Genomic DNA, 12,140 nt, shown 5'->3' on the forward strand with positions numbered 1-12,140 from the left:
ATGTCCAAATCCTACAAATATCATCTTTAAGTTAGATTTAGGCCTTTGCAAGTGCCATCAATATACAATGTAGTATAAAACAGAAACATTACTTTACAGAAAAACAGTCTTATTACATTTAATATTCTGAACAGTCCACTCTGATAATCTCTCTCCTCCCACAGGTTTTCAATGAGTGAGGCATTACTGCACTGAAGCTGTTTTGAGTGTGTGTTTCTCTGAGGCCAGTGGAGGGTGGGATGAGATGAGTGTTACTAATTGATCTTACTTGTTGAATCATTATGTTAAGCAAGGCATCATATTGTTTGATATGGAACTACAAAATGGGCGATATTAAACCAATGAATAAGTTATTATCATTATAACTAAATCATCATATGAAAAAAGTATAGAAAAATATACAAACTAATACAATTTTAAAAGCTCGCATACACAGTTTCATTACAATTAAAACTTCAGTTATTATCATGAGATGTTGTTTCATCTTTATTTTAAAATTTCATTATGGTTTATTTTTATTTCATTTAGCTACTACAGCTACTACAAAGAGTTTTGAACTGGTTATGAAAAATAATAATGATGAATGAATTTAATAATAATGTCTCTATATTTTTTCTTATTATTTTAATATTCTTCTACATTGTACATTAATACTGAATATATCAAAACTATGATATAGCATATGTAGAATTATGCAGTAAGCAAAAATGTGAAAACAAAGCAAAATATTTTATATTTTAAATTTCTAAAAAGCAGAATACGCCACACTGTCTTCTGCACCTGCAACCCATGATTTTGGATTGCATGTGCAGAAGACAGTGTGGAAAATGCTTTTTGCTTTTCATTGTTGACTGATGGTCTTCTCCTATGTACCACAAAGAGTTTTTGCTCTTTAATTTTTTAGCTTCTTCAAATTAGCCACAATTAGCTTTAATGACAGCTTTGCACACTACTGGTAAAATCTACTACTGATAAAACTGTTTTTATAAAAATAAAGAAAAACATTTAATGAGAAGGTGTCTTCAGACTTTTCACTGGTGCTGTAAACAAACAAGACAATCAGCGAGAAGACTGATTATTTCTACAAAGATTCATAGTGCCTGCCACCGGGTTGGATTATCTGTGAAATTAGATGAAATGAGTCAGAGTTTTAGTTTTTAGTCAGCTAAAAGGAAGATGGAGATTTTTATGTAGATAATTTCATTTTTGACATAGTTTGTGGTTAGAGCGCAGGAAACACTATTGCTTTTTTCCACATGCGCCTCCAAAATCAAAACAAAATGAAAGTTCCTTGTTGTAGCTTTATTTGAGTGTAACTACTACCATTCTGTGGCCCTCTCTCACATCAGTTGTATCCCCCAGCCTCTTATAAGGCCCAGCAAGTGCTGTGAAATTCTTGTCAAAATAATACACACCTCACAATAATGTGTTATGTTTGATTTTTTTTAAATATTTCAACAATCACTGGTTCATCTTTTCTTTCTGTTCAAATTCATATGATAATTTAGTTCATAACATCTCATCTTTTTACTGAATACTGGTCATTTTGGAGCTCCATAGTTAACAGAGCATGGCATAATGCCACACTACAGTGAGACACTACACAGCACACTGCACTCATCAGAACAGGACTGTCAATGACAATGATACAACAGACAGAAAAATAATGGAGGTGTGCACAAAAGCTATTTGGCACAAAGTATAAATAGAAATCCAGTTTCTTTGCTGACGACTTAGCCTTTTCTCTAAAGTTATTTAATATCGGATGCACATAGTCAGAGTGAACACAGCTTCACTCTGATTGACACACTAATATATTTAATTCCTTAATGTGAAGAAGGCATACGTCTAGGGCAAAGAAGAGTGACAACTCCGATTTAAATTGAAATAACTAGAAATATTTTGGGGTAGAGATATGATTTCCCTTACACCACTGTTTGGGACTGTTGGTGATTCACTAAGATTACTGTAATTTGCAATCAGTCCAGTTCTTAGAGTAACACAGTGACAGCATTCCTGTATGTACAAACAAGTCTCAGGACTTCTGCAGCACACCAGCAAAAGATATTGGAATTTTGGTACAATTAAACACCAAACTACAGTGTTACTGGAATTTTCTGTTGGTTCTTCATTAGGGGTAAGTACAAAAGACAAATACATTAAAAGAGGTCTCAGCCAGCAATTGAATCAACCAACCAACCAACCAAGCAGCCACTCAACCAATCAATTCATCAATTAAGAGTCAAGTTGGACCAATGGTCAAGTCTTATGGTAAAGCAGAGTGGTGACATCATTAACACGGCCCATACCCCATATCTGAGTGTTGACATCACTGATACTGCAACATAACCTACATAGTAGCCCACACAGGTAAATACAAGTCGACCACCTTTCATTCATTGGCTAACATCAAACAGAATCATCAGTAGAGGCCACACCCCCGCAGGTTATTTGCTATGATGACATCAGTGACAGCATCAAAGACAAACTGGATGTTGTTGGTGTCTGTAGCGCAGGTCACATGGGAGTAGACCTCTTTATTTGGTGACTTGTTCTTGCTCTCGTAGTGACACTTAATGTAGGCGATTCCCTCCAAGTAAGTGTCTGGGCCTGGGGAGAGACACAGAGACAAAGATGACATATAGTGGGAGTTAGGTGAACACTTAAAAGCTGTTGTCATCTGAACCTTTATATCCTTCATTTTCTGTATCAGCACTATTTTCTGATATTTTCTGAAAACATAACCTTTGACTCTCTTGCTCAGCACACATTCTGCTGAGGTGTACACAGGGCTGAGTGTAATGCTGGCTAAGCTTTAAGAAACATGATACGTGGACAACTTTTTTTTTTGACAAACTGGAGAGGTGATTTTGGACTGACACATGAAATGTGATGGAAAAATGTTATGCCTTGTCATTATTGGCAAGTTCTGTCATTTTCTGAATATCGTCAATGTATCATAGTCTTTATACAGCAACAGAACCAGTGTGACAGAAATGAGGTCCCACAGCCAGGATGGAGCTATTATTCATACAATATATTGATTCATTTTCCAGCAGTGCCAAATCTGCTGTACGCCTTTTTAGTTAAACTCCATTATTTACTAGGAGTTAGTTCTGCTTTTAATGTGAGCTTTTGGCATGCAGTGGATTTAATCAATAGCTTTAATTTGGTATAATGCTCTAGGAATGAGTCAGATCTCAGTGATTGGAGTAATTTTTGTTTGATTTTTGAGTGTCACTAACATCTCTCTGGCATTCAGCCACCAGCAGTACTGTGGTTTGTCTGTCTGCTTCAGAATAGTCACCAGGTCGGGCCATTTAAAAGGATGAAGAGAAGAAGAGAAGAGGAAACAGGCTCAGAATCCTAATTTTCTCTTTCTCACAGTCTTACTGCTTTGGTCTCTCTCCATCTTGCTTTCCCACAGTCTTGCTTTGTGTATTTTTTTCCCCCCAATGTTCTCACACTCTTGCTCACTCTGTCTTTCTCTCGTTCTGTTGTTGCCCCGTGTTGTCTTATCTCTTATTTTCTCTTGTATTCAGCACACACTTTTACTGCTTTGGCTCTCATCTTTGTTTTGTTCCCTTCATCTGAGCGCATCTGTTCTTTTCTGTTGCCTTCAATCTTCTATTTCGTATTCAGTCTATTTGTCCTCCATTCACCTTTCGTCTCACAATCTTGTGTACACAGTATAACTTTCATCACAGCAGCTGTACTTTTTACAGACAGTTGAACTCTTTTGCACTGAATATGGTGCCGACTTCAACTTATTTATTTTACCCCTGAGATAAAGGCCAAGGTTGATCCTAGATGCTTTAACTGATGACTTAATGAATGAATTAGGGCTGCAACTAATAATGATTTTCATAGTCAATTTATTGGTTGATTATTTTAATATTTCATTAGTCTATAAAATATTAGCAAAAATATCTATCATTGATCTTGAGATGAAATCCTCAAATATTTTGTTGTGCTCACAACTAGGGCTGTGACAGTATGGGTTTTTTCTGCACCCCATAGGATGGCGGTTTACCACCACTGCCTTAATAATTATGTTACATTAAACTTTACTGAGGCATATATGTCATAAGTGCAGCATTTTTAAGGAATAGGGCAGTATGAAATGTGTGTGTGCTGTGCGCAGCAGACTGACGATGCCGCTCACAGTGGAGCAGAAAGTTAAACTTAACACTGAGTTGTCAGTCTGGTAGTAAATGTACAGTTCAGGTTACAGTGTATTAGTTAATAAATGCTGCAGTTTCTCAAGATCAAGAAAAGTCTCATCTATTGTTTCACGATTGTTGGAAAAGTGATGTGGATAGCCGTGAATTAAGTTGTGCAGGAAAGGCTTACATTAAGCTAATGCTAATGCTAGCACTGTACCTGTACAACATTGGCTTGATGCAATCATATCCCTTTCAGAAGCTTTGTAATCCAGCCTACAGGGTCTTTTTGGAGATGTGGTAAAATAAATCCATAATGATAAATTCAACACCCAATGTCTTCTGTAGTCATTTATCCATTTTTCCCATGTTGAGCAACAGTTGTTATTGTCATTATCATATTTTATCCACCCACTGCTAACTCTAATAACTCCAAGATGCCTTGGGCTGAGTCTGTTGACCAATCAGAGGCTATGTTCTTGACTTGTCAACCAATCAGTGGCTGCATTCCTGATATGTGTGTGACAGCTCTGATCCCTAGGTGTATTACTGTAAGAGATCAATGCACTGATCTCAGTATAGGATTGACCCTTCATGTATGACTCGCATGACTGTAGTACTGCGATAAAGTGTTACTGTCACAGCCCTACTCACAACCCAAAGATATTTGTTTTAGATCTAGAATGGACAAAGTTAATTTGTGCACAGTGATTGATTTAGCCTACTGGTTTGTGTTAATTTAATATAGGGTTAAGATATAAATTGAATTAATTCAATCCATTCAAGGTCAAAGTTTTTACAGTTGTGATCACTATAACTACAACTTAAATGGGAAGGTTCTTTATAAATTGGATGTGATCACATGTTGTAATAATTTAACTTGGTGAATGCCGTGAGGAGTCATATTGTGTAGGAACAGACACTGTGCCCTTGCGAGTGACATTTAGCTGAGACATGTTGCCTCTCAAACAGCCTCCTGCAGCTGGATTGTCAAGTGGGAACATTTGGCAAACAGTGCTTCAACTTTTGGTGCTGTAATTATTTGAACAACTGAAACACAAACTGCAACGACTGGTCCAGTGAAGGGAATGAAGGTGTTTTTTTTTTCTATTAATCAGAGAAACTTTTCTTTAAAGGACCAGTGTGTAGGATTTACTAGCATCTAGGAGTAATGTTTTAGATAGCAACCAACTGAAATACTGTTATACCTCACCCTTCCCTTCCAAGCATGTATGAGAAATTACAGTGGCCATAAAACATGCAAAAGACTGTCTAAAGCCACATATAAAGGGCTGATTAAAGAAAGACACAACAATTCTAATTGTCAGGTGATGAAAAAATACTTATGAATCTAATATTCCATTTCTGCCATATTCCACCCATTAATCCCCTTAAATCTTACACGCTCAACCTTTACATGGTTGTGAATGATCAGCCACAGTTCCTCCTAGTATCCATACAATTATACAGTGCATTGTAAGAGCCAGTAAAGCTGTGCATGGATATGTACCGGTGTACTCAGGGAAGCAGATGGACAGTGGCGACTTGCTGATCTTGTTTTCAAAGATGTCCTTCTTGTTCAGGAAGAGGATGATGGAGGTGTCCTTAAACCATTTGTTGTTACAGATGGAATCAAACAGCTTCAGAGACTCATGCATGCGGTTCTGCAGAAGAGAAATTAGCAAGGGTTAAATTGGCTTTAAAACACCTTCTGCTGCATGCTCACAACCACATTGGTTTGGGCATATGAGAGCATAAATACACACCAAAAAAAAAAAAAAAAAAAAAAAAAAAAAAAGGAAAAAATCAACCAGACAGGCATACAGAATGAATGCACATGTGTTTGGAAAAACACATGCACACATGCAGCCAAATCAAGAACACACACATATGCATACACACCATTAAACACACAGAGGAATTGAGTAAATAAAAATGAGAAGTCGGGACAGGAGTACAGAGGAGTTCCTCTTATCTGAGGACACAGCATTTCCTTCTGCATGGTGAGTGTGTATTTGTGTGTGTGTGTGTGCATGTGTGTTAACAATATATTAGTAATAGAAATTATTAGTAAGCTGGTTGAGTTAAACAAAGCCATGCACTTTTATCTCTTCAGCTATAAGCCACTGCCTACTTTAACTGTGGTATGTAACCATGAATAAATGATGGCTTAAAGGTACCCGGTGGAGTTTTTGTCCACTAGGGGACTGTACAGCAGTGCTTCGAGAACACGGTCTCTGTATTGAGTGTGTTGGGTTTTCAGCAGCATGTGCTCGAGGACATAACCTGTGCACAGTGAGCAGGGGTTTATATAATCTACATGTTTGCAGACTGCAGAAGGCAGCAACAGCTTGTGGAGGTAATGAATTATAAAGGCAGCAGCGTACCAATAAGGGAGGAGAAAAAGACAAAACAGGCTGATGTAAACAACGTACATTCAAATTAAAAGCTTCAAAAATGTTTCATGAGGTAGAAAATATTTCTTAGGCCAGATACAACAAATGCATTTGGTAATGAGCATTAAATGTAAGCAGAAGTAAATATACTGTTTACAGTGAAAACTCTGCAGGGTTTATTAAGTATAAATGTTATATTAAAACAATATAAGGCATAGATGTAAACATTGTTAAAATAATATCTAAAATGCTAAGGTTACAAAGCATGAAAACTTTAATTGATCACCAAAAACTGTGATTGATTAGTTTAGGCATTTTGCAACCTGGACCCTATTTTCCCATGTTCTTGTGTCAAAATGAGTGACGATCTTTGAAATTTGACCAGAACTGAGCGAGACCAAAAAGGGGCAAAAGGGGCTGCAATGTAATCCTTATGTGCAATTGCACCATCAAAATATACCCCCTGAAAGTGCTTGTTTTTGCTAGTGACAGGCTCAGGTTGTTTTTCTAAGTGTCTTACAGAATTATGGACAGGATCCCTACAGAAATAGACATTTTTGTAAAAGAGAAAGATGCATTTTGTTTAACCAGAAAGTTTTATTGCTCTCACCAAACATACCAGACTTTTGTCTCGATAGAAGCAACATAAAACTCATCAAAAACATCTTGGCTCACTGTTTCAACAGTAACCAACTCTTTATTTAAAGCGTTAGATGTGAAAACATAGAACCAGTGAGGAGAAATCTGCACAGACAGAATATTTTCACATGTAACTGTGTGAATTAAGGGTTTGTTTTGACCAAACAACCACAGTTGGCGATTGTTGGAACAGTTGGAAGTTAAGCCAAGATGTTTTTGGTGAGTTTTATTTTGTTTCTGTCGAGTTACAATGAAGTGTGTTATAAAATTACTGTTTCTGTACATGGAGTCTGGTGGCTTTGAACAGAGACGTATAGCAGCTGTTTCTGGAGGAAAAAATGTACGTTACACTTAAAATAATTATCTAAGTCTGTCAGTGACAAAAAAACGGCACTTTTAGTGGACGTACTTAAGTACTTTGGATGGTGTGCAGTTGCCCAGAGGGATTATGTTGCAGCTCAGTTTCACTTCTGCAGGCTGTGGTGCTCAATACTGGACCAATTTTACAAAAATGTTGTTCCCATTAGTCCCATGTGAAAATGGGGTCCAGATTGGAAAATACTCAATTCACTCTTAAATGATTAAATAAATTTTAATTTCATTTTTCATCATTAGGCACTTTTTTCATGTTAGTAGATCATTAGGTTTTTGGCTCTCTAGATTAAGTTGTGTTAGCACTGGTAGAATGCTTTGTTAGCATCATAAATCAGTCTACCTTGACTAAGTCTCACCAGAATCTGTTGATCTGTTTGCTAATGAAATGTGTGCAAGGTAAAAAGAAAACCCAATCAGTGAGGGAACCCGTCGATGGTACATGAAAGTGCCAAGTGATGAAAACAGATAAGACTCAGATTCTTTTAAAATAATGAGTTGAAAGCAGATTCTCTCTGGTTATCATCCTTTATGCTTATAGAACACAGAAGGGGTGGAAAGGTGATTAACGAGAACTGTAGATAAATTACTGGAGATTTAGGCAATGCAGCCTCACATACGTACAATGGAATGAGAGAAGAGAGGGTGTTTAAATAGCTAGTAAAATAATTTAGAGAAATAACAAACTGATCAGACAGACAAACAGACAGACAGGTAGACAGCATGCAGTAAAGCTGTGCAGTTACACACACTAGCAATTCATTTCTTTGGTTCACAAACAGAAAGAGGAACTGCTTTCAACTCATGGTGAGTGTATTAACCTATCGGGAGATTTCATACCTGTCTGTGGGTGGAGCATCTGTGGAGGATCTGACTGCTGATTGGTTAGAGAGGACAGTCGATGGCGAGAGTGACAGGAGGAGCGGAAGGAGCCAGAGATGCTGCAGGGTGGAGCTTAGAGCAGGAACAGAAAATGCAAGGGACCCGCCCACCCAGCCACGTCCCACTTCCTTTATATGACACCCCCTCTGCCCCAAACACACACACATACACACCCCTAGTGCTGAAAAGAAAGTGTTTAGAGGTGAGAGGACAGGACTTTATCCAGACAGTGTTCACCCAGAGCAGTTGTGACTTCAGAGTAAGGTCTCTGTGTGTTTTCACAGAAAACAAGACAGGAGAGGAAGACAACACAACGCAACGCAAGCAGTTCTTCCATAGAAAGGAGGGAATTACATAGCAAAAGTAGTGTGTTGTACTGCATGTGTGTGTGTTTGTGTCAATGCAGCACATAGATGTTTATATATAGTCAGATGGGGTCAGTGAGGTGGTCTTTAGTTCTTGTCCTCTCAAACGGACAAAAAAACAAAAACAAAACAACTTGTTCTGTCACCTCATTTATCTGGCAATACCATACAATATACCATTTACTCCAAATCACAGGGTGTCTGTAGGTCTTGATTCAGTTTCCACAAAGGAAAAAAGCCTGAGACAGTTTCAAAAAGTCTTAAATTCAGTTTACAAAAATCCTTTTTTTTTTTTTTTTGCCCTCACAGGCAGGAACCTCACTTATAAAATGTTTTTGTATCTGACAGCAGGTTGTTGGGACAGGTCACACACACCTCTAAACAGAATGTGAGATTGTTGTGACAGGAGGTGGTTCAGTCAGTTTTCGGTCGGTTTCAGTCAGCACCCATTTACCACTGACACACTAATGCTAGCTACAGTAGCAGGAAGCTCATTGGCTCTTAATGGGTGTCAATTTAAGCAAAAACTTTAATGAACTTAAATGAATGGATAATTTTTCATTGACCATTTTCATCCATCCATCCATCCATCCATCCATCCATCCATCCATCCATCCATCCATCCATCCATGTCACATTATTTTCAATTATTATCATTACCAATTTAAAAAAAGTGACATAATCATGAAGAATTGTATGCCCTATTGTCCCTACTGACTTTCCATCATACTTTCATGTTTTTGACGGTATAATTATAAAATAGGTATTAAACTGCATTTCATGTAATATAAAAAATGTCTGTAAATATCCTGCAGAAGCCCTGACACGAGGGCACTGCAAAGTGAAAGTCTATTTGTAAGGGTTAGTGTCCTGAAATGTTCAGTTCACTGTCATCATTACTTTGCTTCAGCAAAAAATACTTTGTTTTACTTCATGCTAGAAACTATTCTATTTCTTTGACTTCACTGCACATCATGCAAGTAGTCACGTGACTTTAGGAATCTCCAGTAACCTCTTTCTGTCAACCTGTGAAAACTGTCACATCTTGATATAATGGAAGTCACCATTCAGGGCTACAAAACATTGCTACATATAGTAAATTATGTAGGCAGTGATTTATGTAAAATAAAACCTCTGAAGTAGACCTATTTAGTAAACAATACATGTATATTCCATGATCTTACTTTGTTTGAGGCTGGTGTATTGGTCCTTTAAACCAGGATTAGTATTATGGGAAAAGCTGGCAATCTAATTAAATTCATGGTGTATCAGTGATTTTAATGAACTGCCCAAAAGGGATATATGTATTACTCTATCAGTCCCATTACTGAGGAGGGCTGTTATCTCCGTCAGAGTTTTACTGAGCTCAGTAATTTCTGAATCACAAGCCTGGTAGTGTGTCTGGTAGCAGAACTGATGGAGGACGTGGGCACTTGCCCAAAAACATTTGGTTATTTGCCTGGTAATTATAACTCCCACGCCACTGTTTGCTCTTTACTGATAACACATAATGTTGATCAGAACACTGTCTCACAGATGAAAAAAATAAATGAAAAGAGCTGCTATTAATGTTGTCTGAACAGATATAAATCTGTGATGTTTGATTTTCTGTTTTGGTGCAGCCATTTTGGCACATATTACCTTGTATTCCTGTATTTGAACTTGTGTTTTAGCTGTGGGCTGTTAGTGGGTAGGTAACAGTGGCCTCAGTATCATAGAGAAACAGACCCTTTATTAAAAATATCTTATCACTGCACTATAGTCCGATCCACTGAGGTATTTTCAGAGAAAAAAAAATATCTTTTACGATGGATTTCTCCCTGGACATGGTGAAGCGTAGAAATACAGCATTTGTGCTTTGATCCTTAGGAAATATGTTTAATATTAACTTTGCATGTAGCTGAGATGTTTTCCGCACAACAGCAGCTGAAATAAAAAATAAACATGACCTTACATTGCCTGTGTTTGGACAGATACCTGCAAAAACAAAATACAACATACACCAATTAATTGGCCTGAGATATGCAGCACACATACTGTACTCAAAGCTGTTTGTGAGCCTGTTTTATGATGGATATTTCCTCTCCTCAGCTGACGTTCTTCTGGTGCTCCCAGCTCAGAGGGAGGCTTGACGACATCTGCATAAATAGAGCAGCTACTGAACACAATTTCCCAGCTTGGAATTCTCAGAGGATACGCTTCAGGCTTATAAATAGCAGTGAGCACCGTGCATTCAAATCAGCTTATTTGTTTTAGGTTACATGGAATCATCTTCGCAGCCACATGGCAGGTAATGGCCTTTTGTTGAGGAAACACTCCATTGTAACTGTGTCTTACTATTCCAGGAGCCTTATTTTCACCAAATATTAAATAGGCGCCCTTTTGTCAGCTTTATCACTTCAACACTTCCACACCTATAGACAGTTTTTTAAAATCAAACTAGAATTACCACCACTGTTTACATCCACGTCTTTCCAGGCTTACATAATACATGAAATTGGAACTGAATGAAATTAAGTGTATTTTAATCCATATATTGATATGTATGATTGCAGCAAATAATTTCCAGTTAGTCACTGGTGTAGAAGCATAAAAATTATGGTTAACCATGGTTTTCAAAAAAGAAATTGCACTGTATATGGGTTATATTTACCAATAGTGTTTTATGCTCATTCAATTCTATTTTAATGTTTATTCAATGATGATTTATTGTCAGTATTAAATATCAAAATTAAGGTAAGTAAAGTCTATAGTCTCATGTACTTTATGGATGATTCCTCTGGATCTCCTTTTGGTCCACCACTCTCACCTTAACTGTGATATTAACAGAACATGTAAATAAATCAACAGAATATTACCAGGCTATATTCAAAATACGCATTGGACTTGTTTGTTTAACAAAACAATCCAACTGTAGCTGTAATCTAACAATGTTCCATCTTTGGTGAAACACATTGTTGGATGGTTGTAATGCAAAAAGGGGAGACAGTTATTTTTCTCCATGCAAATCATTCCCTGGATTTACACTGCAAACCAATCTGTATTCTGGCCAAAGCAAATGACCTATTTTAAATAATGGGAAGGACATGTACAGTGTCTTGTGTGTCTTAGGCAAATTATTTTGACTATAGATTCTGAGATATACAGGTGAACACCACAGAAATTCACAGTGTTCAGATCACAGGGAAACTATGAAGGCATACCAGCGCAGCAGACCACTAGTGATTCTTTAGGATCAAACAAATATCAAACTCAAGGTTGTGCTGTTGTACTGAATATCAGCACGGCTGTGATTTGGTCAAAGGGACGAGTTTGCAGATTCT

The 12,140-nt window shown here is 37.3% G+C and overlaps 1 protein-coding gene across 2 annotated transcripts in view; it reads right to left on the minus strand.

The window, feature by feature from the left end:
- The window catches only part of gnao1a (guanine nucleotide binding protein (G protein), alpha activating activity polypeptide O, a), a 142,963-nt gene that overhangs the window by 14,126 nt on the left and 116,697 nt on the right, over window positions 1-12,140 (minus strand). Inside the window, exons 7-8 of one of the 2 annotated variants that reach the window (XM_084733569.1) lie at window positions 5,674-5,827; window positions 603-2,610 (exon numbers count right to left, since the gene is read on the minus strand). The exons of the other annotated variant lie outside the window; for it this stretch is intronic. Of the exons in view, the coding sequence (XP_084589695.1) occupies window positions 2,423-2,610; window positions 5,674-5,827 (342 nt within the window). The 3' untranslated portion in view covers window positions 603-2,422. Of the gene's footprint in view, window positions 1-602; window positions 2,611-5,673; window positions 5,828-12,140 lie in introns of those variants that run through there. 2 annotated transcript variants of the gene reach the window in all.

Source organism: Lutjanus erythropterus, chromosome 13 (genome assembly GCF_056507025.1).
Source record: "Lutjanus erythropterus isolate fLutEry1 chromosome 13, fLutEry1.hap2, whole genome shotgun sequence".
Lineage (NCBI taxonomy): Eukaryota > Metazoa > Chordata > Actinopteri > Lutjaniformes > Lutjanidae > Lutjanus > Lutjanus erythropterus.